Source organism: Miniopterus schreibersii, assembly GCF_964146895.1.
Source record: "Miniopterus schreibersii genome assembly, chromosome: 3".
Classification (NCBI taxonomy): Eukaryota; Metazoa; Chordata; class Mammalia; order Chiroptera; family Miniopteridae; genus Miniopterus; species Miniopterus schreibersii.
Genome location: NC_138103.1, coordinates 99,792,867 through 99,820,760, shown reverse-complemented (window position 1 = coordinate 99,820,760; position 27,894 = coordinate 99,792,867). Strand labels below are relative to the sequence as shown.

At 46.4% G+C, this 27,894-nt stretch overlaps 2 protein-coding genes across 11 annotated transcripts in view; one reads left to right on the top strand and one right to left on the bottom strand.

Moving 5' to 3' along the window:
• TMEM267 (transmembrane protein 267) overlaps window positions 1-27,894 on the top strand; it is a 429,802-nt gene that overhangs the window by 116,852 nt on the left and 285,056 nt on the right. The gene's annotated exons all lie outside the window — the stretch shown is intronic.
• Window positions 616-26,405, bottom strand: ZNF131 (zinc finger protein 131). 10 transcript variants are annotated; one of them, XM_081131438.1, is made up of 8 exons: window positions 26,217-26,403; window positions 25,233-25,371; window positions 24,197-24,298; window positions 19,410-19,554; window positions 9,712-10,069; window positions 9,387-9,609; window positions 2,979-3,109; window positions 616-2,390 (listed from the first exon to the last, which is right to left on the bottom strand). In XM_081131438.1, exons 2-8 carry the CDS (start codon window positions 25,354-25,356, stop codon window positions 1,695-1,697), a joined length of 1,779 nt encoding a protein of 592 aa, XP_080987564.1. In that variant the 5' UTR covers window positions 25,357-25,371; window positions 26,217-26,403; the 3' UTR covers window positions 616-1,694. The 10 variants fall into 10 exon arrangements, with proteins under 10 accessions (XP_080987564.1, XP_080987563.1, XP_080987562.1 ...); XM_081131437.1 differs by lacking the exon at window positions 26,217-26,403 and adding an exon at window positions 25,847-25,949; XM_081131436.1 differs by lacking the exon at window positions 26,217-26,403 and adding an exon at window positions 25,585-25,779.

Below are 27,894 nucleotides of genomic sequence, written 5' to 3'. Positions count from 1 at the left end.
AACCGCCAAAGAGAAAAGACTTGGAAATGTCTAACATTTTTGATCTTAAAACAAACACAATGTCCTATTCCTGTTACCTCTAATCTGCGACTTCTCCAGCTGTGGAAAGCCACTGTCTTCTGTGTACCTCCTGGATGGGATACATTTAACATCAGCATGACCAAAGCAGGGTAAGCTGAACAGATCTTTACTTCAACACACTAGTAAGTGAAAAAGTCATTTTTAAAATAAGATTTTGTGCCCACTGTTCACTAACTGCAAATATCAACCTCTCCTTCCTTCCTTCCTTCCTTCCTTCCTTCCTTCCTTCCTTCCTTCCTTCCTTCCTCCCTTCCTCCCTTCCTCCCTTCCTCCCCTCCCCCCCCCCTCCCAACTGGTTTTTGAGGATTGGTGGTGTGTCCTGAGAATTATATTTATCAATTCATGTGTCAGTCATCTTAATATTGGTGCATAAAGTCATGTTAATACAGATGAGAAAACACCTCTGATCACAAACCAACTGCCACACTGGTAACTAAAAAAAAAAAAAAGAGTCATGAACACACAATTTTAAAGTTTACTTTAAAAATGTAAATATCTCCCAATATTTAACAGGTAAAGAAAATAGCATCTTGGTTTATTTTATGTGGTTGTTATATTTTATTTTCCAAGTAATACTGATTAAAAATATTTACACACTACTTCGAAGTCCACAGTTTAGCACTCTTATTTGTATGGCTTTAAAAGTTATAGCACAAGATCTTTACATTAAGGATTGGGGGAAAAGATTCATTCAAAACAAAGCCTGATATATTATATACATGTTTTTCTCTGTACTTTAAATACATTAATTTTTAAATGATGCTCATCTTTTTTTTTAATCTGGTGGTAAAATACTAGTGCAATTTTTCATCAAAATAAAGTTTACCACAGATATAAATGAATTTTCCCAATTGAAAATGGCCCTTCAGCTGCCATTAAATGAAATTTCTCAACCTAACTTAAGTGAAAAAGAACTGGGAGCTGTCATTATAAGGAAAAATACCAAGTACTATGTAGCATCACCTACATTGCTCCTCACAACAAACTTTGAAAGAACCCGAGATGCTTTAGAGAAGTTCAGTTGGTTTGAAAAGGCACGTGGGTGTGGATTTTTTTTAACATTCTGGACATTTGTGACCACCACTCTGTTTCCATTGCAGGATGCATCCGTGACTACCGGTAGACAAGAACACTGCTCAAACTAAAGAAAGGCGGAAGCCAAACGTAACTGCACAGTAACAATGCACTTTTCTTCATGCAGCCGGTTTCTACACACTGTTTTCTAGCATGCATTAGAACACGCCCGCTTGTATTCTAATGACTTTGTTTGATTTCACAATACAGAAAAACTTTGAGGAAGAACACAACCTGGGAAAGAGAAGGGAGGACCCTTACCACAATGAAAATAGATACATTCGTACCCAACTATAGAAGAATATAATCCATTTAAAGTTTCCAGAAATATACTTCTCAAAACGTCCCACTCACAGGGGGGAAACACCCCTTCTCTGTGGCATAAGAAGGGAGGGAATCAGTCCGTTCAACAGAAACAGTTCAGCACAAGAAGGGAGAGTTTAACTTTGGTCCACTTGTCTGTTAGCTCCGGGGCAGTCACACTGCCCAGCATCAGTTCAAACACCCAACACATCAATTTAAAAACCGGTTCACTTGTTTCATTCTAAAACCGGCACCGGTGCTCTGTTCTCGGTTCCTGCGCTTTCCGCCGGAGAGTCCACTGCTGGTTTGGTCTCTAACTCCCCAGAGTCTTCGTGAGCTTCCCCGGCAGCCTCGGCAGCCTGGGCGGCGTCTCCTTGGCTGCGCTCCCCCTCCTCCTGCTTCACGATGTCAGGGGCCACTTGATCCAAGTCTGCTTCGAGCAGCTCGGTGTGGACTTCCAGGGGCACCTGGCTGACCCGCTCCACGTGCAGCTCCTCCACGTGCACCTCGGTACCTTCTTCAGTCTGAATGCGACCCACTTCTAGGTAACTCACCTGGACCTGCTCCGGGAGCTCGCTCAGGTGTGAGTCGTGCACTTGGCCGTCCTGGAGCAGATCTGGATGGAGCTGTTCCACCGTCACCTGGGCTGAGTCCACCTGGACCTGAAGCAGGGGTAGCACATGCACCTTCCCGACTTGCTCTATGATCGTCATGGACGTCACAGGTTCCGCTTTCACACGCGTTTCCACAGAAAGAACTTCTTCGGCTACCAGACGCTCAGAAATATTATGAGTATCTCTGAGATGCCTTCTTAATTCATTTCCTTGCATAAACCACAAGTCACACAAAGTACAATGGTTGGGTTTGTCTCCAGTGTGTATCACCAAGTGATCTTTGAACTGGTCCCAGCTGTTAAACACACTGTTACAGACCTGAAATAACCAAACATATGGTGTTAACAGTACTTCAAACTAAATATGTATTCATTTATTCCTTGTAAGGGAAGAGTTAAAGATTTTTCTGAAAATGTTATGAATATGGTATTTGTAGTACAATCTGCTCCAAGGGATTTCATAATTCTTTTATGGTCTTTGAGCTGATATAACAAATTAAATATATTTTGGGAAACATTTTAATATTGCCTTCATTGCTTAAATGTCCTATAAATTCGAAGACTATAAAGTAACAATGGTATAATTTCTCCCATTAACAACAAAATTCAGAACCATACATTATTTGGGATAAACATACACTAATCATGGAAGAACCATTACAGCTGGCCCTCCTCTCCCTGCTCCACCCCTGCAGTCTCAGACTCCCTGCTGTTTAGAACATAAATGATTCACACTGATGTCATCGAGGGTCAGGTAGAAAACACTACTATACCCCCTTATGAAATCAAGACAGTGACGTTCTTGACTCTCATTTCTCTCCAAACCTCTGCTTGACTCTGTCACCCTCCCTCCACGTTGAATGATTTCACACAGACTCCTCTAAGGACAGCACGCACCCGCACGTACCTGACACTCGTAAAGCTTCTTTCTTCCCTTCTTTGCCCCCACTCCAGTTTGGCATGCAGTCAGGTGACATTTGAGGGTGCTATTTCTAGCAAATCGCTCGTGACAATTTGGACATTCAAAAGGTTTTTCACCTGTTAGAATAGAAAAATTTATACTGACAAGTTAAGAAAAACAGAAAAAGCGAGTAAAAGTTGATTCTTTTGATAAAATTTGGATCTAAATTCTATTCCATATGTTTGCATTTCTTAAAAAGTGTGTACCCTCCCTTAGATAAAAATTAAGCTCAAGCTCTATTTTGGGGAAATGCGCCACTGTCCACTCCACGGGCATCTTTGAGCATTTACTGTGTGCCAGACCATGCGCTGTCTAGGAAGACAAAGAAATTGTCCTTGTGTTTAAAAACTCCGTATCACAGGTCGAGTACTTCATGAAGATGAAAGACCTGGAAATAAATGCAGGCAAGGAACCGCAGAGCTTGTTACAGATAAGGGAGGGGTGGGAAAGGTACCGCAGAGCAGAGAAGAGAGGGATCCATTCTGCCTGGCCTGGAATGAGAGGAGGAAAGGCAAGAGGAAAGTTTATCTGGGCAGAGACTCGGTGGGTGAGGAGGAAAGAGGGAGGCATCAACAAAGACTCCAGGTCCCTGGCGTAGACCACGAACCAGGATACAGAACACAGATGTCCACGTAGTTTTGGGGCAGGGTGTGCTGGGAGAGGCTGTAAATTCAGTTTTGCGTCCGTTAAGTTTGAGGTGCAGCTAGTTGTCCAGACAAATCTGGAGCCAGAGGCGGACTGAGACACACCAGCGGCTACCGCAGGCGGTGATAACCTCTGATGTGGATGAGACTCTCAGTTTGTCTTGTGGTAACAGAATCCAGGGCAGTACCCAATGAAATCTCAAGTTACAGCAGCGGGTTGAGGAGGCAGCAAAGGGCACAGGACTGAACCAGCAGAAGAACAGGACACTGGGGGAGTTTAAAGCACGTTCAGGAAGGCGAGGGGAATAATCGGTGCCAAGGTGAACACAAACGTAGGCAGGAAAACGTGGAGACCACACTACTCCAGCAGGAACAGCTGAGTGGTGGGGTGCAACCAGAAGCCAGACTGTAGGAAGAGGGACAGCAAGTGAGGCACGTCAGTGGGAAGTCAGTACTGAGATTCTTTCAAGAGGGCTTGGAAGTAACGAGAAGTGGCCAGAGGGGGACAAGCCAACGAGAAGCTCTTTCGGCGAAAGAGTCAGTATTTACCTATTTGCTGAGAAGGACTCAGCAGAAAAGGAGAGAAGGGTGGGAATGACAGGTGGAAGAGTCTCGGAGACAGGAGGTTGTGGGATCCAGAACTCAGCTCTTAAAAATTAAATTACGTGAGGCTCTTGGCCGGGTAGCCCAGATGGTTAGAATGTCGTCCCAATACGCCAAGGTTGCGGATTCGACCCCTGGTCAGGGCACATGACCAATGATGCATAAATAAGGGGAACAAGATGTTTCTCTCCTTTTCTCTAAAACCAATCAATAAATAAAACTACTTAAACATGTACACAAAGATATATGTACAAGTATACTTACTGCTGTATAGTTTGTAACAGCAGACTAGAGACAGTCTAAATACGAGACTTAGAAACAATCTCAGTGTGTTATCAATAGGAGCACTGAAATGCCTGCAGCCACAATGAGCACAATTAAGCAGATCCACGAATGCATCATGTATTTAACAGCGCTCAAGGTAAATTAAATTAACAACGCTCAAGGTAAATTAAATTAACAACGTTCAAGATAAATTAAATCGCATAGCACTGTATTGCAAGCTCCTGTCTGTCTTCTTAAAAGCTGTGTCTCTCTCTATGGTTACTGGAAAATGCAAAGAACGTATCTGGAAGGACAAATAAAAGGATGGCGGGTGCTACCTCTAGAGAAATCTACTCAAGTAGGTAGGAAAGAGGTTCACTTTACATTGTCAGCAAACTGACCTTCTGTATTTAAAAAAATCAGTCTAATAAGCCCAGTAAAATCTAAAAATAGCAACAGACTAATTATATTTTAGCTGTGTGGACAACACAGTCTTCAAAGTGCTCTTACCGTTTTCTCTTATTTGTCACAACCTATAAAGTAGGTATCACAACCCTTATTTACAAAGACAAGGAGAGGCCCAGAGGTAAAGTACAAGTTCCCCATGTTGGCCAATGTCAGGACTGGGGCAGAATCTGATTCTGACTCCCAGACCCACATCCCTCCCGTGACTGCACAACACCTCCCTGGGAAACTAGGAGACAGTTACTTAAACACGTAGTCAGAGGTCTCCTTTAGGTTCTTTCACACTGGTGTCCCAAGGTGTGCCTAGCTGACATCTCCTTCGCCCCCCCCCCCCCCCCGAGTGCTTACCCTTATGTATTTTTCTTTCTAAGTGAATAACCTCCAATCACATACCCAAAGCAGAAAGCCGGAGCCACCCTCCTTTACTCCCTCACCCCACCATCCCACCCATCACCAAATCCTGCTGATTCTGCCCTTTTCCACCATCACGGCCTTTCCACAGCCCCTCCTTGTTTCAATCTCTCTGAAACCTTCCTAAGAGGACCGAGGTTTCACCCTGCCAGTCATCTCTGTAGGACATCAATCAGAACAGATCTCTTTCTGGTTTACATTTCTTTAAATTGACCCGCCTTCCAAGATAAAACCTGAACTCATTTACAGCATTTATGAAAATACTTACATGATCTTAGCCTCGCCTCCCATCACTTTCTCCTTCCCTTGAACCGCTCACTGGGAGGCGCCTAGTGCATGCCACATGGCTGCATCTCCTGGCTTCCCCGTACTTGGACCTGACCCTCCAGTCATAAAACCTACTAGCAGTGCCCTGGTCAAGCTGCTTCCTTTCATTTGCCTGGACCGCTCACCTCCGGGTTCACTCCTGCTCCTATGGGAGTCACCACAGGGTGGGCCTCTAGAAAGCCACCTTATCTCTTCCGTCATAAACAAAGAGCCCAGGCAGGCACCCCACAGACTCTGGGCTCCTCTACCAGCACCCAGTCTGCCGCACAGTGACGGTGCCTTGAGGGCAGGGACTCTCAAATTTCCTTATTTCCATGACCTAGCAGGTTGGCATTTCCCTATTATTTTCCAAATGGAAACACAATAATGCAGAGGACAGCAGCCAGAGTTTTGTAAATTAAGCTGTAGAGTGCACTGCCTGCTTTAAGAATGTACAAGAAACAAATCGCTGAACTAATAAAAGTATGAAAACCATGAAACTGAGGGGGTGCATTATGAGTACTTTGAGGGCAGGAAACAGGAAAAGGATTGTTTCCTTATTTTTACACTTGGTTTGTTATAACAGAAAGAACGATCCACCCTTTATTAACATAAACACAATTTAAAACTGTTTACTTGTGCTCCTCTTGAACTCACCAGCTCACTGATCACATCTGCAGCTAGTCACTAATCATTAGTATTAGTGCAACAATTGAGGTTAAAAAGAGAACAAAGTTCAGTTTGCTAAACTGGTCTGCCAATGGGCATCTGGTTCTATCATCTGTAACAACTACTTAAGTTAATTAAGTTACTTAAGTTACCTCATTTCATTTTGAAAGAAAAAACAAAAACATTCAACAAGGTCCTTTAGCTCTATATTCTACTGTTCTATCCAAAATACAAAGTGCATGACTCAGGACGCACATTTAAAACTTCCAAAGTGGCCTGTGCTGTCTTACTTACAAACAGGTAAGTCACTAGGTAGTTTTCGGTAAAAAGACAGTAACTTCTACTTTCCCTATCAGGAAGTAATAGATGAGTGATTACCTGTGGGGTACTGGAAACCCCTATCAAAGTAACGCTTATGTGCCAATTTAATGCTTCTAGTATGTCGATCCTTTTGCTAAACGACTCCAGTTACCACAAAAGTGTTTTTCAATAGGCCAGTGAAAGAGATATTTGTTTTTTAAGGACCTACAACTATAGGCAGTTTCCAAATATATAACAGGTACATACATGTAATGTTTGGAAGTAAGAAAGTAATTCCCCTAAAGATTCCATAAATTCCTATTAGTTACCCAAATTAGCACCTCAAAGCCTTTTATCCCGAAAGGAGTCACCACCAGTATTATAGGAATGTTAAAGGGACCTCTTTAAGAACAAGAACATAACTACAGATAATAAAACGGCAGTAACTACATACCTAACCATCACTTTCAATGTAAATAGATTAAACGCTCCAATCAAAAGACAACAGGGTAGCTGAATGGTAAGAAAACAAGACCTGTGTTTATGCTCGTCTATGAGACCCACTTCAGATTGAAAACATATACAGAACAAAAGCAAAGGAATACAAAAGATATTTCATGCAAATGAGGGGGGAAAAAGCTGGGGTACAATACTTCTATCAGACAAAACAGACTTTAAAACCAAGGCTACAGAAAGAGACAAAGAAGGACATTACATAATGATAAAGGGATTAATACAAGAAAATACAACCCTTGAAACATTTATGCACCCAACATAGGAGCACCTAAACATATAAAGCAAATCTTGATGCACATAAAGGGACAGATAGACAGTAACACAGTCACAGGAGGGGACTTCACCCTACTGACATCAATGGATAAATCTTCCAGACTAAAAATCAACAAGGAAAGAGCGGCATTAAATGACACATTAGACCAGATGGGTTTAATTGGTAATTTTAGAGCATTTCACCCCAAAGCAGAATATACATTCTTTTTGGGTACACATGGAACCAGCATTATTTACAACAGTCAAGCTATGGAAGCAACCTAAGTGCGCATCAATAGACAATTGGATAAAAAAGCTTAGTACTTATATACAATGGAGTATTACTTGGCCATAAAAAAGAATGAAATCTTACCATTTGCAACAACATGGATGGAACCTAGAGAGCATTATGCTAAATGAAATTAAGTCAGACAAAGAAAGACAAATACCATGTGATTTCATTCATACGTAGAATCTAAAGAACAAAAAATAAACAAACAAAACAGAAAAAGTCACATAGATAGAGAACAAACTGATGGCTGCCAGATGGGGGAGTTGGGGGACTGGGTAAAAAAAGCTGAAGGGATGAAGAAGTACAAACTGATCGTTACAAAATAGTCACAGGGGTGTAAAGTACAGCATAGGGAATATAGTAAATAATATTGTAGTAAGTATGTATGGTGTCAGGTGGGTACCATTACTTATTGGAGGGGGGAATTACTTTGTAAATGATACAAATGTCTCACCACTATGCTATACACCTGAAACTAATATAAAATATTGAATGTCAACTATAATTTAAAAAGAGAAAAAAAGCCTCTTAAATCTATACTAAGCCTTAGTATGAGGTTACCTTGCTATTTGCATATTTATTCAGTTCCTGAGTATTAATACCAAGAATCTGAATAGTGAGGGATACACATTATTTGAATCTATCTGGTTTTTCAGTTTCAAGTAGCAACTCCAAACAGTGAAGGATCTATGAAAAAATTTCATCCAAAGTTCTCTACGCTCTAGCACAGGAGAGAGAGATTCTGAACCACGTGGGACAGCAATACTGCGCGCACTGTGTCTGTTCCTAAGAGCTTTAGCCGTCACACAGAGGGAAATGGAAACAAGTGTCCAGATGTCTGGCACTCAGCACACTGCAGCAACTGCTCTCCCCAAACCTTTGCTGTAGTGGGTCAGGGACTCCCGAAGATGCAAGTCACTGGTGGCAGTTCCTGTATCTGGCCCAAGAGATCTAGCAAAGAATGCTTGGGGGGTGGGGACAAGCACAGGGAGTCTGACAGGGAAAAACAGGCTCAGGGGATAGAGGCAAAACTGGAATGGGCAGAGGCCCTAAGGCAGACTCCCTCCGACTCTTCCTCATGCCTGGGATGGCTCACAGGATAAAGACCTTTCCCTTCTCGTGTCCCTGGCTGACCACCAGGCCTGACACACTTGCTCATGGAGAGACGGAGGGAGATGGGCATATACTGTCTACCTACCAGCCAAAAGAGACGGCCAAATGTACAGGAAGGCACAAACACATCCAGGACTGTTTATAAATGTAGATACCTATGTAAGGTGTTAACTTAAGGCAGGAAATGTAAAATTAGTAACTGTGAAGTTCCACTATAATTAAAATTTCACAATTTATGACCCTTAAGAAATAATTACAAACTGTACTTCACATTTTTTTTTTAAAAATATAAAAATTGACAAGATGCAAGAGTGACAATTACTTTCAAAGTTGATACTGATTTTGCTTTTAAAGCATCAATATTTCAAAAGCTATTATTATAAAGACAATGTGCACTCAGCCTGCACAGTAGAAGCTATGGGCGATGGCTTCCATGGTGCTAATAAAAGGGGACTTAGACATTCAGATGGGCGTGAGTTGGAAAAAACATACTTTTAGCATAAGGCATGTGCTAATTACCTGTGTGTTTTCGAAGATGCTCTTTAAAATGTCCAAAGTGGTCAAACTGTTTCTCACAGTACTGACATATGTGAATTTTTTTCCCAGTTCTTTGCTTCTTATTGACCCCACCTTCTTCGAGGTGGTAACAACTGAGGTGCTGTTTCCACGCGCTCTCCCGAAGATACCTTTTATTGCATATTTCACACTTGAAACTCTCAGTGGAGTGTGATTTCATGTGTTCCTTAAAATGGTAAAACAATTTAAATGAACGGTTACATTTCTCACAATGGAACAAGTCCTTCACATGTGACAGCTGAAGTTCCACAATTTCAATACCTTCTACCTGTTTGCTTGTGGGGTCAGACGCACAGCCATCTTCTTTGAGCTGCCCTTTCCCGTCACCTTGACGGTACTTGCTGGTAATGTCTGCCAACAGTGCCAGGGCGGAGTCATCAGAGGAGCCCGTGCTCTGAATGTACTTGATGGACTGCTTGGCTGAAGCCACATCCTCTAAGGTTTCAATGCCTTCGTCTTCCACCTCGATTGTGCCTTCGGCAATCTCCACCTCAATTTCAACAGGTTCTGACTCCACGGATGGCAACGACTCAGTGATAACATTGGAAGTTTCTGCAATCTTTCTTTTTTTGGCCTCACTCTTTCCTGTGCTATTTTCATCTAGTGGAGCGGAGTTTTCTTTGTTCCTGAAACACATAATGTATGAATTTAAAAATCAGTAAGATCAATCAAAATCCTAGTAGGCTTTTTGGAAAAAACTGATAAGCTGATAATAAAATTTACATGGAGAGGCAAAAACAAGACTGGAGAGCTTATCCTACCTGACTCTAACTGTAAAGATGCAGTAAGTTAAGACAGGAGACTAGTAAAGGTACACACAGAGATGAATGGAAGAGACCCATTCACCTAGCCACTGACTTGAAAACAGGTTCCCAGGGAATGTAATGAACAAAACATGATCTTTAACAGTAGTACTTGGACAACTGGTATTCATATGGGAAAAATAAGCCCTGACTCATATCCTTGTATCACATGCACAAAAAATTAAAAATGGATCACAGACTTAAATGTAAAACCAAAAACTTCTACAAGAAAGCAGAAGAAAATCTGTTAGTGAAAGATTTCTTAACACACAAAAAGGAAAAGCCTTCACAGCAATAAATTGATAAAATGGATTTCATGAAAATTAAAAACTTGTGCACTCTGAAATACAGTTAACGGAGAGGAAAGTCACAGACTGGAAGAAAATATCTGCAAACATATTTGTTAAAGATCCTGTATGGAGAATATAAAAAGAATTCTCACAATTTAATAAGCTCCGTGAAAGACGACTGTGGGAGATGATTCTCCACGAGTCTCTCGTGTTTCCACACTGTAGTCTTATGAACTGAAGGCTTTGGTTCTGGACTATCTTCCAAGGATGTCTGCAGTAGCGCCAAGCGCATGGGAAGATAGGGACAACGGCTCCCTCGGGAGGGAGCAGGAAAGCTTTGCTTGCTGTCCCATCCAGTAATGTCGCCTCTGGGACAGAGGTCAGGCAGGCTTGCTCACAGCCCATTATGAAGGATATGGGTTTCCTAGGCTAGAGATTCTTCAGCTGTGAGGTAACCCAGCCCCACACACAGCATTCACCTGAGCCACTGGTCACTCCTGTGGGACTTGGGGGAGAAGGGCAACCTACGCGAATATAAAACTCATACTGCTGGCTGTGTGAAGAGTAATAAAGTCCTTTCTCTCTGACCTAGGAGTCATATCTTCTATCAGCGTCCATGAAACTGTGGCAGAATAACTTGTTGGCTTGTAAGTAGGGTAAGAGCTCAGATCCCTCAGTTCCTGCCACGTTTTGGCAACAAGGACAGGATGCTGAAAAAGATAAAGCTTTGTGAAACAGGAAGGATGATGCCTCCTGAGCAATTGATGGGATTGAAGAAATTCATCAGAACTGGCCTCAAAAACTATGCTGAACGACCTTTATGGGCAACTGAGCAGTAACTGGTCCTCCACTTAACTGGCTATTGCCAAGTTGAACTGCGTCCCCCAAGAGGCTGTGCTGAAAGCCCTGCCCCAATACCTGTGAATGTGATCTTATTTGGAAGCCTTTGTAGACGGATCAAGTTAAGATGAGGTCACTGTAGTGGCCCTCCTCTAACCCAACTATGTCCTCACAAGAAGGGGGACACTGGGACACACACACGAAGAGGAGAAAGCTGTATGGAGACAGAGAAGATGGCAACGTGAAGATGGAGGCAGAGACTAGAGTCGTGCTGCCACAAGCCAAGGGCTCAGAAGCTAGAAGAGGCCAGGAAGGATCCTCACCCCCTAGAGGCTTCTGAGTGAACACATGGCCCCGCCAACACCTCGATTTAGGACTCCCAGCCTCCAGAACTGGAGACAGTACATTTTTGTTGGATTAAGCCACGTGATTGGTGGTGCTTTGCTACAGCAGCCCCAGGAAGCTGAAGCACCCACCTATCACTGAGGAAAAACTGGGAAGGTGGCTGCAGGGTAAGTACTGAGCAGCAAGTTCAAGGATAGCTGCTGGAACAGTGTCGGGTAGTTACAAACTCTCCTGAGGTGTGTGTGTGCGGGGAGGGCTTCCCTGACAATCTGCTGTTCAGCCTGAAGTCCATCCCATCTGAACACCTAACACTAAGGTACGGGGGGGGGGGGGCCCTGTGTGTGTGTAAGGGAGTGGAGACAGAAGATCCCACCCCTTCACAGACAAGCTGCTGTGACATGTACCTAAAGCAAGTGTGAGAGGAGAGATTCACAGCTGCTACTGACAGAAACAGCTGAGTCATCAGAACTTCAACTGATCGGCAGGGAGATGAGGGGGCAATGTACATAATGTGTGTTGAGGAAGGATGGTGACGCCTGGGCCATCCCAGGGTTCAGCCCCTCCTGCAGTCTGTCGTGTCCACCTTAGATTCATTTGGAGATGACCACGAAAGGTCTCAGACTTTTTTGCAGTGGGCCCTGGTGCCCTGGGATGCTTTGGTCCTCTTGGGGAGACAAACTCCTATGACAAGGCATCAACTAGTAGGAGTTTTCCTGCCCGACTGGATTTACAATGCTGATGAAGATGAGTCATTGGGGAATGAGAAAAGAATCCAAAACAACGTATATTCTTGTGATCAGTCCTGCTGAAAAGCCCTCAACCTTTATGTTAGACCAGGCAAAGCGTCAAGACAGTATCATGCCAACAGGGCAGCAAACATCCAGAATTAAGGTACTCATTAAAAAGCCACCACTGTGCAGGGTCAGGTCCTCATGACCCTGGCTGGAAAGCCATGTGGACAGGGCCGCTGAGTCACGGTGTCAGTAGGCTGGCCATGCTGCCTGACACAGGGCTCTGAGTGGCTGAAACACTGGCCCATGTTTGGCTGAGCTACATGCAGCCCGTGCACAGCCTGAAACCAAGCACATATGTGCCTTGTGTACTGGCACGGAGTCACCTTCTCCCTCCACACTTCTCCCTCTCTTCCTTTCCTTCCCCCTCTATCCTGACCTCACCTGCTTGAAGAAAGATAATTAGGGGTAGAGGCAAGGTCTCCCTGTTCCCACGGATACACACAGAAGACACCATATACCCTGTCCAGCATGCTAGGGGAAACTCAGCAAGGGAGGGACTCAAACTTTCGTGGCTCCATTAGATTCAGGAGTTTAAGTCACCATCCCATCTGGTTCCATGAAGAGACGCCTGTATTCAACCAATGGGTCTGGGCAGGTTCACAGCAGCAAAGAAGCTGTCCGGATTCTGTGGGAGGGGCTGATTTCACACACTGCTGTTGCTTTGACATCTCAGTGTGCAGCAGGATTTGCACTTCCCATCCTGTAAGTACCAGAGATGGATCGCCCCAACTGGAAAGAGCCACAGGCAGAAAAGAGCTCCTGGAACAACCTGTCCTGACATCTACCAACGGTAGCTGGGTCAGGATGAGGTGCTAGTGTTCTGTCTTATGCTGACTAAAGCTTACAATCTACCGCTGATATCCTACTGACAGGCAAGCCCAAAGTCTCACTCTCAGAGCTCTGACCACAGCATTATCACATTTCCAATAAATTCAGGGGCCTGCTCACCAAGAAGTTTCTTGGGGCCATGCAGGTGGATTCACAACTCAATCCCTCTAACAGTACAAGAAAAACTGTTTCCTCACTTCCTCCTCCCCACAAAACAAGGCCCAGCATCGTATGGCATTTGGGGTAAGAGACAGTATGTACCTCTCTTAAGCATTCTCCGCTCTTCTTTATGTGAATTAATCTGCAAATCAGCATCTTTCAGGGGGGCTCCAACCAACAGGCTGCACTGGAAGCTGTCCATCAAGCTGTAGAACACATTGGCTCTTGGGGCCCCACAACCCTAATGACCCCTCTGGCTAGAAGTCTCTGAGGCTGCTCATTCTGCAGCTGAGAGCTTCTAGTCAAGGACCTTATGTTGCCACTGCATGCCAGACTTGTGACACCCGTCTGTCTCATGGTGACCGAGGCCACACTGCACAGGGCGCCGTCTCCAAACGTTCCTGGTGGACTGCCTACACTCGACCTCTGACCCCATCTTGGGGCTATGAGTAGCAACTCAGCACTGCTGCCACTCCTGTCTGGTTACACTGTTGCTGCTCCAGTCTGATTAGCTGGTTCTGGCCACACCACCACTGTGGCCTTTGAGACTAATCTGAGTCCTATGTTTAGCTTTCTGGACCATCTGCGGTCTGATAATGATGCGCCAGAAGCTACTCAGTAATTGGCTGATGGTCAAGGTATTGTTGGACCTTTCAAACTCCCCACCATCCACAAATGCTGATGTTGAGAGCACTGTAATGGCCTCAAATATTGACTCAGAAAGATTTCTGACTCTATTTCCCTCACCTCCTCCTTGTCCAAATAGCCGAGTAAACAGTTTGGTCACTAAACTCAGCTGTCCCCAGAAAGCAATCATCTCTTTTCAGCTGCTTCCTGGGTAATGATTGAGACAAAAAAGATGGGAAGTTGTGTAAACCTACTTGGAAATTTAGGATTCTGCCCTAACCATTCTTAAACACAATCCTTTTCTTTTCCCCTAATGGCAACTCTGGCACAGCCTGAGATGGCACCTCTTCCAGGTGATAGAAGGGTCAAAGGTAGGCCTAGCAGTTTAAACTCAATTTCAGGTCAGCCATCTGGATTCTCTTACTGAACTGACATTATCCCAGATCCTAAGGATAATGACCATTTGATTGAATATACTGCTTGCCAAGTACACTTACACTGGTCCTTGTGATCCAAAGCGGGAGACACATGGGTCTCTAGTTTTTATAAAAATACCTTTGTCCCTGGCCATTCAAAATGAAAGGAGGGGGTGACTGGAAAAGAAATGAAATTACAGCTACTAGAATGGAATACACTGATGTTATGGAGGTGTTAGGAAAGGTCCCTCAGAACTGCCCAGAGCCATCCTCAGGTGGGAAAATGTTGGTGCAGCTCTCAACTGCTGCAATTTGAAATCATCTGTTAGATATGTCATCTGCCACCAGATGGCTCTGACCACAATTTGAGCATCATTTTCCTTAACTTTACCTAGAATTCTGGAAACAGCGGGCGGTGGGGGGGGGGGGGGGGGGGGGGGGGAGTCACGGCGGTGGCCAAGCTCCTGCGTGTCCTGTGTAGAACACCAGATGTTTGTTTGTCCCACTACTACTATTCCCAAAGCTGAGGTTCATTTGTGAGGTGGATGACTGCCACTCAGCTGACATTTAGGTGCTCATGACAAACAGGACACACTGAACTGACTTCTTTCAGACAATTCTCCCAAGGTCAAGGACTGGACTCAGTCATTCTGATTGAGCCAGGAAAAGAGGAGGCCACAGTGGAAGTAATGTTGACCTGTGCCCATGACTGATGATGGTCCCACTTTGGGGGCACAAACGATACTGAACAACACTCTCCTTCAGAAGCACCCATGTGGCCCTGGGACTGTACTTCTTGTGTGGAAGCCGGTAAGTTCCTTCCCTCCCAAAACTATGATGATTTACAACTCGAGTGGGTAGGAGAGACCATCAGTGTTTAAGGAAACACCACTGGTAAATAAGGTTAGTTTTCAGATGACTGTGGAGATCTCCCCAAAATGAGGTTACCCCTGGTTATTTGGGGGAGCTTTCTGGAGTAATAACCAATTTGTTATTTATGCGTGCGCCATGGGTAACTTTCCCTCCAATGGGGGTCATCCATATAAAAAGCTAGCAGACATTTGTGCCTGGCTTAAGTCGATGTGATCAATGACATTACTTGGGCTCAGGAAGGCAATCCTGTCAGGCTCAAATCACCAGGTAGAGTTATTACAGATGACAGCCTTGCGTTCAACTCCCCCCAGCCCGGGGCCAATATGGAGACGGTGCAATTGCTAAAACATCTTGCTATTCTTAGATTAGAGCTTAGGGATAAGTTGAAAAGTCAATCCGGAAACTAAAGGAGATAGCCACCTGGCTTTCTAGGGACCATTCAGTTGGCTGAGTCCAGGATCTTAGAAGAATGTACACATGGTTAAGCTCACCACTGCAGGGTGGCCACATCCTGCTGCCTGGAGTTCTGTGGATACTTGTCTTAATGAAGTCCAGTGTGAGAAGAGTTGAATGGATTAGGTCCCAGTTCCTACTGGTTGATCAAAGAGTGGTCACGGAGTGGTACACTCATGGGAAAACTCTCCAGAAGCTAAAATAATGTACAAACAAGGACACTGTTGGCAGACAACTCTCTGTGGATCCTTTACGCTTCTCATGTCCTGTAAACAAAGACACGGGCAGCCTTTGTTCTGGACGATCTTTTCAAGGTTGTACAGCAAGCAGCCTTAGAAGATAGAGCCCATCTTCTCCCAGAGTAGAGAGCAGGCTCGCTTACTGGCCTGTGGACTGAAGATAATGAGCCCTCTGGGGCGAAGGTTCACTATAAAAGATTTGGGTTTCCTAAAGCTCAGAGTTCTCAACTGTGACACAAACCACTGTGAGTCTACCACACACCTAAGTCACTGTGCCACCCCTGCAGAACTTGACAGGGGGGACAGGGCAAGAAAAACTGATACAAACATGAAGTTTATGCTGCGAGAGAAATAAAGTCCTTTCTCTGTGACTTGGGAAGCTCATGTCTTCTGCCAACATCCATAAAACTTAGCCTGCAAAAAGGATAAAATCTCAGACCCTTCACAGTTCTCGACAATAACCCAATTTTAGAAATGGACAAAAGATGTGGACATCTCACCAAAAGATAAACGGATGGCAAAGAAGCACATAAAAAATGCTCAACATCATTAGTGATTAGGGAAATGCAAATTATAACCACCATATACCTATGAGGACAGCTACAGTGCAAAAGCTTCACATACCAAGTGTTAGCAGAGCTGTGAAGCAACGGAAACACACACACTGCAGGCTGGGATGGAAAATGGCATACCACTTTGGAAGACAGTTTGGTGTTTAAAAAGAAATTAAACACATCTACCACACAACCTAGATATCTCACTCCTAGGCCTTTCCTAAGAGAAACGAAAGCACCTGGCCAAAGAATGTACACAAATGTTCGCAGCCACTTCATTTGTCAAAGCTAAAAACTGGAAACAACCTAAATGTCCTTCAACAGGTGGTATTATCGATACCACTGGAACAGTACTGAGCAACGAAATGGAACAAAATAGTGATACCCACAGCATGGAAACTCTCTAAAACATATGCTAAGTTAAAAGTCAAACATGAAAGACCACACAATGTAAAAGTCCATTTACAGTATATTCTAACCAAGATTAAACTAGTGCTAAAATCAGATCGGTGGCTGCCTGGGGCTGGGGATCAAACCCACTGCAGTCGTGAGAAAATTGAGGGTGATGGAAATATTCCTATGTCTCAATTGTGGTGGTGGTTACACCACTGTACACAATCAACAAAATTCAAACTCTACCCTAGAAGTGTGTGAATTATATTATATATAAATTATACCTCAAAAGACTGGGGAGGAAAAATCTGTAAGGCAACTGCTGCTTCCTACCAAATAACAGGGACCTTCTCATTCAGATAAACAATGATGCAATTCCAGCAAAGCGACATAAGATCCTACTATTTCTTCAGTGTCATTCAGAAAGTTTACTTTATATTCTAAAAATGCTTGCATAATGCAAATGCGAAAAAAGTACCTCATTTACCTTCAGTGTCTGAAAAAGTTATACAATAATCTTCTCAATAAAGAGCTGCCTTAACCAGCTAATTTAACAACTCATTTTTATTCTTAAATTTTATTATTATAAACAACCAGTATGTAATACTGTGGTCTTCCTATTTTCAGAAAGCTCTTCAGAGTGTACTGCATGCCTAAGTGGTTCAAGAAACAATTCCCCATATTACTGTATTTATACTGAAAAGCACTGATTATAGTTATATAGGGACCCCAGTCTTATAAGTCCTCCAAAAGGTTCTAAATAAGACTAGGAAAAAACTGTACCCACTTGTTCTTACCTTCATCTCCCATGAATATACAAAAACTCAGTTAAAGGCCTCCCAAATCCAACCCAGAATACATTGCTCCACTGTCCTGCTGCCAAGGACTTTCCCTATAGTGAGCTACTACTACTCGTTATCACATATAGCAAAGGGACCACACAGATAGAACACTACCTTTTTTTAATGAAGATTCTTGTCTAGGATTTTACCACAAATTTGGTATTGCCCCATCCATATATATACCCCTAGTCTACCTCCACTTTGAGAAGATATGACATAATCAGGTATATGTCCTCATCTCACCTCTATTTGGCAACTGATGTCTCAGTTCTCTCCACAGGAGTACTGATCTGTTTTAATCAGTATGCACCCACCCAATCATTCACAAACATCTACTACATACCTATGTGCCAGGCCCTAGGCATCAGAGAATATATATCCACTACCCTCTTGTCAGAAAAGTTTAACCTTGAAATGTCATCAAACTAATTAAAAGCTTATTAGGAGAAATTATATTTATGAATGACCATTTTTTAGAGTTAGTCTAAATTATAACTTTTGACTAAACCACACCAGTGAGCTGGACTAAATTATTTTGCCCAGGTAAAACTAATTTTACCAAGCTGCCCTTTAATGCTACTCCAGTAACCTACACTGAGGATCATAATAAGGAACAGGGCAAGGAGATAACAGCAATTTACATCTCAGGGTATTACATGCTAAGCACCTTCCATGCATCAATTCACTTAACTCTCACAAATAATCCTATGCACAAAGTACCATTACCATCCCCATTCGACAGAGGAAACCGAGCTGCTGACAGAATAACTTCCTTAAGTCACACACATGGTGGCACAGCTGGGATATTACTTGGAGAGCCTGCTCTGAGTCACTATGATACAAAGCCACCATTCAACGTGAAAGATGGTGAAGTCTTTATTCACAGCATCAGCGAATGTTTTCTTAACACTTCCTATGAGATGATGTGTTTTAATACCAGAAATGGCTCCTGAGCAATTAATTTGGTCTCATATTATAACCATGAATAACGAGACTGAGTGTTGTCCCTTTTCTCTGCACTAGGTGCTTCCAAACTCAAAGCCAGATTTGGTCCAGCCAGCAAGTACGCACTTCAATGGCACACGTTCGGGCCACCTGATTCTAACTTCCCTGATTATGGGCTCTACCTGGCCTATTTCATTTCCACTAATATCCTCACTTTTAAAGAGTACTAGGTTAATTTTTGCAAGCCAAACCCTCTTTAGAATAAGACTTGGTACAAATAATCAACAACTTTAATGCAACAGAACAGTTTACAGAGAACTCCTTAAAAGCTGCTGAGTCCTTATTAGATACAAATGATGCTACTTGAGTTAACCTCAGCAATTTTTCCATAAGGACAGGAAATCAAGTGTCAGGGAAAGAACAATTAGTATCCAGAAGAATTTTATAAACCCTTAAATATTCTTAACTTGGAAACAATATCAGTTCTTTATGGTGTGACACACATAGTCATCTCTTGACAGCACGGTAAATGTGACCGACTGCACCTCATTAAAGTAGTAATTACCTGACTTCTAGAGCTTTGATGGCTTCCAGCATCTGTAGAAACTCTGCTGCTTTCCACACATCGTTGGCTTCTTCTTCTCCTTGGATCATTAATTTTGCTGTGTATGTGAACTCAATTAAGTGACTAAAGGCCATCTTACTAACACCTGTGAAAAAGACGTACATTAGCATGCATTCATGTTCATCCAAATCTCATATAACATTCAGTAAAGAAAAAGAGAAATCCAGTGTTAGGGACTTGGTTGGTACTTGTCACTTTTGAAGATTATTTTCTGGCAGGACTCTCAGTGACAGTGCAGTCTTATTGTAGCCCAGTTCTAGCACTAACTAGCCAACTACATTAAGACCTTTCCCAGAAATTTCCTACGGCTCCTACAGAAGAGCAACTGGAGTAATGAGAAACACCATGGAGGGTGATGTGATATGACCATGTTACATGTGACCAAACAAGGAAACTAAACTAACTGGGCTCGCTGAAGGCTGAGCTGATTCGGGTCCGACAAGCCTCCTGTCCTGGTTGTCTCGGCCACGTTACTCTTTATTATATGAAAATGGTCTGAGAGATGGACAACCAGATTGCACTGGGTTTGGGGTTGTTTGAGGGAGTTTTGACCAAATGTGTCCAAGTGCAGCAAGTGTCCTTTCTAAAAACAATGTGTAAACTTTTCCTGAAATGGAATGAAATTTTGACTGTTAATCGCACACACATATATAACATTTACTATATATCAGGCATAACTCTAAACACTTCACAAGTACTAACTCACTTGTTCCTTATAACAGCCCTATGAAGTACTATTATAATCCCTGTTTTACAGACAAGGAAACTGAGACACAGAGAAATTAAGTAACTTACCCAAGTCACATAGTTACTAATAATAAAACTAGGATCAAACCGATGCCTCAACCCCAAAGTCCATGATAAAGATTTTTAAAGAGGGTGATGGCAGGAAACATGCCTGCCTGGGAGAGTGGGAATACCCATGGTCTCGTTCACTACAGGCCCACCGTCTTAAGGCTGTGTTCCGAACAAAGAAATGAAAGTTTGTTGAGGATTTTATGTGGTGTGAATCCAAGTCACAAGCCACAAAGCAACTGGCTTTGAGGACAAGAATTTTTATTTGAAGCCAGAGGTGAACCTCTGTTTCTAATCAAGGGGAACTTACTTCACTGGGGACCTAGAAAACTGGGAGAGCATTAGCTCAGCCTGCATCTGACTGTGAATGACAGTTTACACTCACAGAGCACATGAAGATTGAAATTTATTTCACATGCATGCCATATGCTTTTACAAAGCCCTCTAAGACAGTAGTTCTCACCCCTGGCTACAACTGAAGTGGTTCTGGGGCAGTGCTGCCCTGACTTTGCCGTACACAGGAACCATCTAAGATCTTGGCTGATTCAGCAGGCCTAGGGTGGAGCCCAAAAGTCTGCACTTCTAACAGGCTCCCAGGGGAAGCCCAGACACCACTGGTCCTTCAAGCCAACCACACCTTGAACAACAAGGACCTAAACAACTTTTACTTTTTATTTTTAAAATTTCTTTATTGATTTCTGAGAGGAAGGGAGAGGGGGAGAGAGAAAGAGAAACATCAATGATGAGAGTCATTGATCAGCTGCCCTGCACGCCCCCTACTAGAGATCGAGCCTGCAACCCTGGGCATATGCCCTGACAGGGAATCGAACCTCGGTCTCCTGGATCATAGGTGGATGCTCAACCGCTGAGCCACGCCAGCAAGGCAAGACCTAGACAACTTTTAAATACAGATGCTTGGATCCCAACTCTCAAAGACTGATTTAATTGATCTGGGCATTAGTTCTTGCAAAAACTCCCCTGATGTTTCTAATGTGCTGCTCAGGATGAGAACCACCATTACAGGTCATTATTCATATTTTATGGGGGGGGGGTTGTCCTCCAGCTCCAGCTAAGATGGAGAAAGCACACTCTACGTATCTTCTCCACTGATTACAACCAAAACCCTGAACAGAATACATAAAGCAATACACAAAAACTGAAAAACAAATGGAGCCAGCGGATTGCAGAGAGAAGTCAAAACTGAAAAACGAGCAGTGAGTTTCCTGGTTTCTATTTTTCCTCCCATCTATCCCAGCCTACATGTGAGGACGGTCCAAATCCCGTCACTGTACAGCAGGTACAAACAGAAAAAGCTTCCAGAGAAGTTCTTTCTGGCTAGAGAACCAGGAATGAAGATGGAGAGTGTGTGTGTGTGGGGGGGGGGGGGAACACACACATACTTGGTTTTTATTCTTCTGTCTCAGCCCTCCCTCAAGGCCAGCCCCAGTTCTGATCCTGCCCACCTGCAGTTGGTGGCCACCAAGCAAGCACCTAATCTTAGACAAAGTTCTCTCTTCCAGAGAACTAGGAAAGAGACTGCCGTAAAGAGCATGAAGAGAATCCTTGCTACTTTTCTCTCTCCCTTTTCTCTCACCACTTTGTCCTGGAATCGGATGCCCTGGTGGGAAGTGCAGCTAGCACAGGGAGGCTACAACCCCAGTGTTCTAGCTGGAGGACCAGGAAAAGAATCCCCTGGAAGACCTGGAGAGCGGTCTTCTCGTCCGTGTGTGCGGTCCCGAGCTCACCACTGAGCTGCGCACATGAGGAACTGACCTGGGGACACAGCAGAGGCTCTGAGAACTGCACTATGGCATGCACTACCTCCCAGGTCGGCATACCTGGACTGGACAAGCACATAAAGGTTTTGAAAACGGAATTGGAATTGGATCCACGGCCCACATAAGGCAGTCTGACCATAACCAGGTTGACTGCCTCCTAAAATAAACCAAAGTCAAAACCACAAGAGCATTCTCCAGAGGACTTGAATAGCGCCCAGAGCGTGATGATGTGATATTCAAAATATCCTGACATGGTCTAAAAACCACTTAACATATTTTCAGATTAAACAAAGAAAAAGCCAAGATGCCCAAGTTACACAACTGATGAAGAGTAAAGCCAAGACTACACTCAGGTTTCCTAACCACACCCCCAAGGCATTGCCTACAGCCAGGTGCGCTAGGAGATGGGACAGCAATCCCAAAGTGAATGGCTTCAGAAGACACTGAGCCACACTGAGTCTTTCAACCTGAATCTGGCAAATAACAAAAACAGAAAGCATTCTTACATTTAACTTTATCAGTCTACAGTCTAAACACTGAAGGCTTGTGTGTGCTGTACTAAAATGGACAGAGCCGGTCAGAGGTGCCGAGAGGTACAAGAGACACCCCAAGGTGACTGGTCTGCAGAAGAGAAGACCCTACTTCTCCAGGTAGTTCAGTACTCCTTGCTGCACCACTCAATCCATAATCTAGTCTGGCCATTGATTTTTTTACTTTCTTTCCCATCTCTCCAAGGTAGACTAAACCACCCACTCTCCCTCCTCAGTGACACCATTCCACAATAAAAGTCCTGCAACACTTTCTACGCTTTCTTTACCTGTTGCCCATCCGTGATTCAATCTGTAAATTATTAAAGGATTGTCTTATTCGTCGTCCTCATTTCTGGGGTTCAGCATAGTACATATATAACAGATATTCAACTGACAAGCAGCCCTGATTTATTAAGTTTTCACAATGCACTCAACACTATGCCAGGCACTCTGCATGTTATTTCAATTAATCAAGCCTATTAACCCACTTTTCAGATGAGGAGACTGATATGCAATTGAGGTAAAGCAACCTGCCTGCGGTCTCAGGTGAGTAACAGCATAAAATCTTACCTTGTAATAGAAACCAATACCACCTAGGCAGCTAGACTCCCACTTTAGTAAGCTTTGTGGATTTCCATTATGCCTGTGCTCTGTCCATCACAGCTAATAAGAAGATAATCTAACCATGGATGTAGCAGCTAGAATGCTAGATAAACTGGAATGTACCAAAATAAAAGGGTATTCTTAACTCTTCACATTTTTTTACTCCCCTAGGAACAAAGTTTTCCAAGGGAATAGTGTTTCTAGGCAACCCATTCATAACAAAGAGCATATATGCCATGAAAGAGTTATAGAACCAAAACTCAAGAGCCTTGAAAGATGCTAAAATTCAATATTTATGTAGGCAAGCTGATTTAGTTTCTAGTTCTGAATTGTGACTCCCTTGCTAGCTGGGCAACCTTGGGCAAATAACCTTTTGGAGCCTGTTCCTTGATGTACTTCAAAAGGATCGCTGCTGTGAATCTCAAGAAATGCACATAAACTACAGAGCACACCTAGCAGCTGGTGGGCCATTATTACAGAAAAGTCACGCAAGTACCAAAAAAAATCACTTAACTACTTACTATAAGACAATATCTAGTGAATACCCCTTCCCGTCCCCAGCTTTCTACAGCCACCAGAACTTCTGAATGCTACCATGGTTCACCGTTTCTAATCCTTTCCACTTCATACTGAGCATGTCACCTGCACCTCTGCTGGTAGAGGCTTCTACAGTACCCTTCAGTGTCCCCACAGTCTGAAACATAATCCCACTGAACAAAGATGGGAATTTACTTGCAATGCATGTTTTCAAAAGACAGCTAGTGACCACCAGTTTTAGCAGTGGAAAAGACTCATTTAAGAGACCAACACCTACCCTCTAACATAGGAGTTTTTCCTGGCAGGTCACTGTACCAAGCACTCTACTGAAAGTAAGAATTCTCGGGTGTCAAAGATCAATCTATCCAGTCTCCTAACAGGAACCACCAATGCCTGTGTACCATGGTATCTTGCTAAATGAACTGTCTAAAATGTCACCAATTATGATGTTGGCTAAGCAGTTTTATGTGAAACAAGCATTTACCTTCTATTTCCACCAAAGGTTCCTGAGTAAACTCCTGAAAGAATTTGTAGAAGAACTTACTACAAGCAGCCAAAACAGCCTTGTGGGCCTTAAAATGGTGACCTAGGTAAAAAGAAAACAAAATCACACATGTTCACAAGTATCGAACATAAAAAAAGTTAGAAAATTATATAATGTAAACCTCTCTTGGTAACATAATTATAAAACTACATACATTACTGAACTAACGTCAGACTATTCTTGGCAGCTATCTTGACAAATTTTAATAACAATTAGACACCAAGCCAGATCTTAACCTCAAAGCCCTTATTTGTGGACTTTATAAAGGCCAGTTTACAACACTTCTGGAGGGAGGAACCTCCTACCACTTAAAGAGTGAAAGGCATATGCTATTCAGTTGAAACTACTAGATACAAACAGGACCCAGAAGGTTACAGATCATCTGGGAAGGGAGGAGAAACAGCCGCAGGAGGAGCAGGAAGCCGCACGTGTCCGCTATAGGAAACACTTTAACGTGCCTAGTATTTGGAAGAACCCTATTTTCACTCAATTGAAAAAGACACCCAAGCTGGGTTTGCCTCCCTTACAATGACAACACCCAGGACTGATAAAGGCCGCATTTTACTTTGGAGGTTCCCAAAGAGGGTACCAGTGCAGCAAAGGAGTCTCAGCCCCCCTCCAAGACCGTCTGAGAACCCGGGAGGGGGTGGGTGGGAATCCACCTTCCCACGTGACTCCAGGAAGACAGGCCCCAAGGCGGCTTATCCGCAGCAGGCTGTTAACCAAACCTGTGGAGACATCCTCCCGTCCCCACCCCGCAATCCTGCGCTCCAGCGCGCCGCGGGAAAACTTCAACAAGTTAAAACCGCGGGCCTGTGGAAAGAGGGACTGCCCGCCAACCCGCCTCCGCGGGCCGGTCCCGGCGAGCGGACGCCGCCGAGCGCCCGGCGCGGCGCGCACCCTCCGCGGGCGCCGAGGGTGGGAAAGGGAGGCGAGGCCCCGGCCCCGACTCCTCGCCGCCCACCACCCCACCCACCGTCGACGATCAGGGTGATGTCAGTAAACCGGTCCTGCTCCCGCTGCTCATTCAATCGGTCCAGGATCATTTTGTGGTGTTCGGGGAACTCCTGAAGGCATTCCATCGTCTCCTCGGCCTCCATGGCCGTCGGGTCGCTCTACAAAACAGGAGCATGGTCATGTACACCCATGAGCGCGGGCTGGGGAACGGAACCCCGAGGGCAGACAACAAAAACCAACACCCCAGCGCCGGGAAAAGAAGGGGGGAGGGTAAGGCGAGAGGAGAGGAAGGCGAGAGAAGAAAGGAGGGCGAGCCGGTGGCGGCCGCGCGCCGGGGGCCGGAGCCGCGGCCGCCGGACTCCGAGCCTGACCTAATTGGAGTCGGGAGACGCGAGCTGGAGCGGGGTGGGCACCGCGCCGGAGGCTCCGGGCGCCCGGGCGCGCAGGTCCGGCGGCGGAGCGGGCCCACCGCCGCCGCGGCGCTCTAACGGCCCGCCCGGCCCTCCTGCCCGGCCTGGCTCCGGCCGCGCCGGGACCCGGTCCGGCCCGCGGCCCACAACGACCCCGGGTCGCCTCTCTCTCCCTCCCCCGGCCCTCCCTCTTCTCCCCCGCCCCGAACGGGCCGGCACTCACTCAAGGAAGGAGGAGCGGCCCGGGCCTGCGCGTCACTTACGTCGACGTGATGCGTCACCGCGTCGGGCTTCGGCTGACGCGGCCGCCTGCGAGCGCAGGCCTCGGAGGGCGAGGCCACGCCGCCCCCGCTCCGCCCCCACCCAGCGGCGGGGAGGAGCCAACCGGGGCCTGGGCGCGCGCGCGCGCGCGCGAGGAGGAAATGGGGCTGCGCGGGCCCGACCGGTACAGGCCGCGGCGGTGCCGAGGCGGCGACCCTCAGCCAGCACCCTCCGCACCCTCCTCCAAGCGCGCGCTCGCCCACCGGGACCTCCGGGGCCACGCGGTCCGCCCCGCCCCCTTCCTCCCAGCCCGGTCGGCCGGCCTCACCCACCTCGTCGCCTATCGCGGGGGCCCCCTCTCGCCTCTCCGGCCCTCAGAGCCGCTCCTGCCCTGCCCTGCTCTCCCCGCCCCGGGCGACAGTCGCCCCGCGCCGGTCCCTCCTCCTAAAGCGCGCCTGGGCCTCCATGGCCTCGCGGGGCCGGCGCTGCTTCCGCTCGGCGCGCCCGGCGCACGTGCGCTCGCTGCGGGGCCCCGGCGGGCGCGAGCACGTCCGGCCGCCCGCGTCCCGCGCCCGAGGGCCGCGCGTGTGCGCCGCGCGCTGGACCGGGCCGGCCGCCCCCGCCCCCGCCCCCGCCCCCACCCCCACCCTCCGCGCTGCGAGGCGGGCGGCCCGGGATCAGCCGCGGGCCGGCTCCATGGGGGGGGGGGGGGTAGCCGACATTGACTCTTTATTCTAAAGGGAGGCGAGCGGGAGCTGGGGCGGCTCGGAGCTGCGCGCGAAGGTGAACGTGGTCGCGTTTAGACATCTGTAGGGTCCGCGGGGGACGGACGCTGCCCGCGGGGCCGGGGCTGAGCGAGGCCCGCGGGCTTCGGCGTCGCCGACCTCGGGCGGACGGGCGGACGGACGGACGGACGGACGCCTGACACAGCCCGCGGCTGCGAGGGCGCGCGGAGCGGCGACCCCGCCCTGCAACCCGGGGGCCGGAGCGGAGCCATCGCCGCGGGGCCCCGAGACGGCGGCCGCCCCGCCCCGCCCGGAGCGAGAGGGCCGGCCGGCCGTGCAGACGCCGGTGAGGACCCGGCGCTTCCTCCTCGGGCCGAGGGGCCTGGGGACGCGCGGGCAGCGGCCCTGGGGGACGGCCGTCTAGGGGGAGCCTCCCGGCCCGGCAGGGGCGGCAGGGTGAGGCCGGGCGCAGGGGCGGGGCCCCTTGGGGGCTGTCGGTGCCCGAGGTGGAACCCAGGTGGCCCGTGGGACCCGAGGACGGGGCCTGGGTAGAACCGGGACTGCCCGGCGCCTGGCCTTGGCACTCAAGGTGTCGTGGTGACTGTTCATGACGAGAGGACAGGCGAGGGCGGCTCCTAGGTTTCTGCTGAGCCCGTGGGCCGCTGGCACCGTTACCAACGTGGGGGACACAAAATAGGAACGGGGGGGGCAGTTTTAAGGAGGCAGCTGAGTGGAGAGGACGTCAGCAGGGCCCTTGGTGTGCAGACCTGCAGAGTCCGGGCGAGAGAGGAGCTGGCCTCGGGGATGCTGGTACGAAGTGGGTGCTGAGGCCGTGGAAGTGGATGGGATTGTTTAAGGAGCACCTCTAGGGACCGTAGACTGGGAGCTTGAAGGTTTTGATATCATCATCATCATTCACACGTGTGTTGTTTAAGTGGAAGAAACTGTACATACAAATAGGCTCCCCCCTCCCCCCAAAAAAGCCCTTTTCCAGCATTGAAGGCTACTTCCCTGTATAACAATTGGATTAGGCCGAGTGGAGACGACCCCCTACACGGGGCAGGGCCACCCGTGGGCCACAGCCCCCTGCCTGCCTACCTCTCAGGCCCAGGTTATCTGCCTTCCTAAAGCAGTGAGTTTTGAACTCTCAGTGTTAGGGTCGGAATAGAAGAGGGCATAGAGCTGTGTCCCTGAGAAGTACCAGTGTGTGGGTTGCGGAGGGCAGGGAGCACCTGAAAGGGGGGTAGGGCGGCGGAAGTAGGAGGAAAACCAGAGTGTGACAGCA

Bases quoted from the DNA above. Each gene is read 5' to 3' on its own strand.
- ZNF131 (XM_081131433.1), bottom strand. From the start codon at position 25,356: ATGGAGGCCGAGGAGACGATGGAATGCCTTCAGGAGTTCCCCGAACAC. The intron at 19,555-24,196 runs GTAAATGCTTGT...TCTTTTTCACAG, and splicing joins ACCTTTGGTGGAAATAGAAG to GTGTTAGTAAGATGGCCTTT. The intron at 3,110-9,386 runs GTAATTAGCACA...CTATTCTAACAG, and splicing joins GCATCTTCGAAAACACACAG to GTGAAAAACCTTTTGAATGT.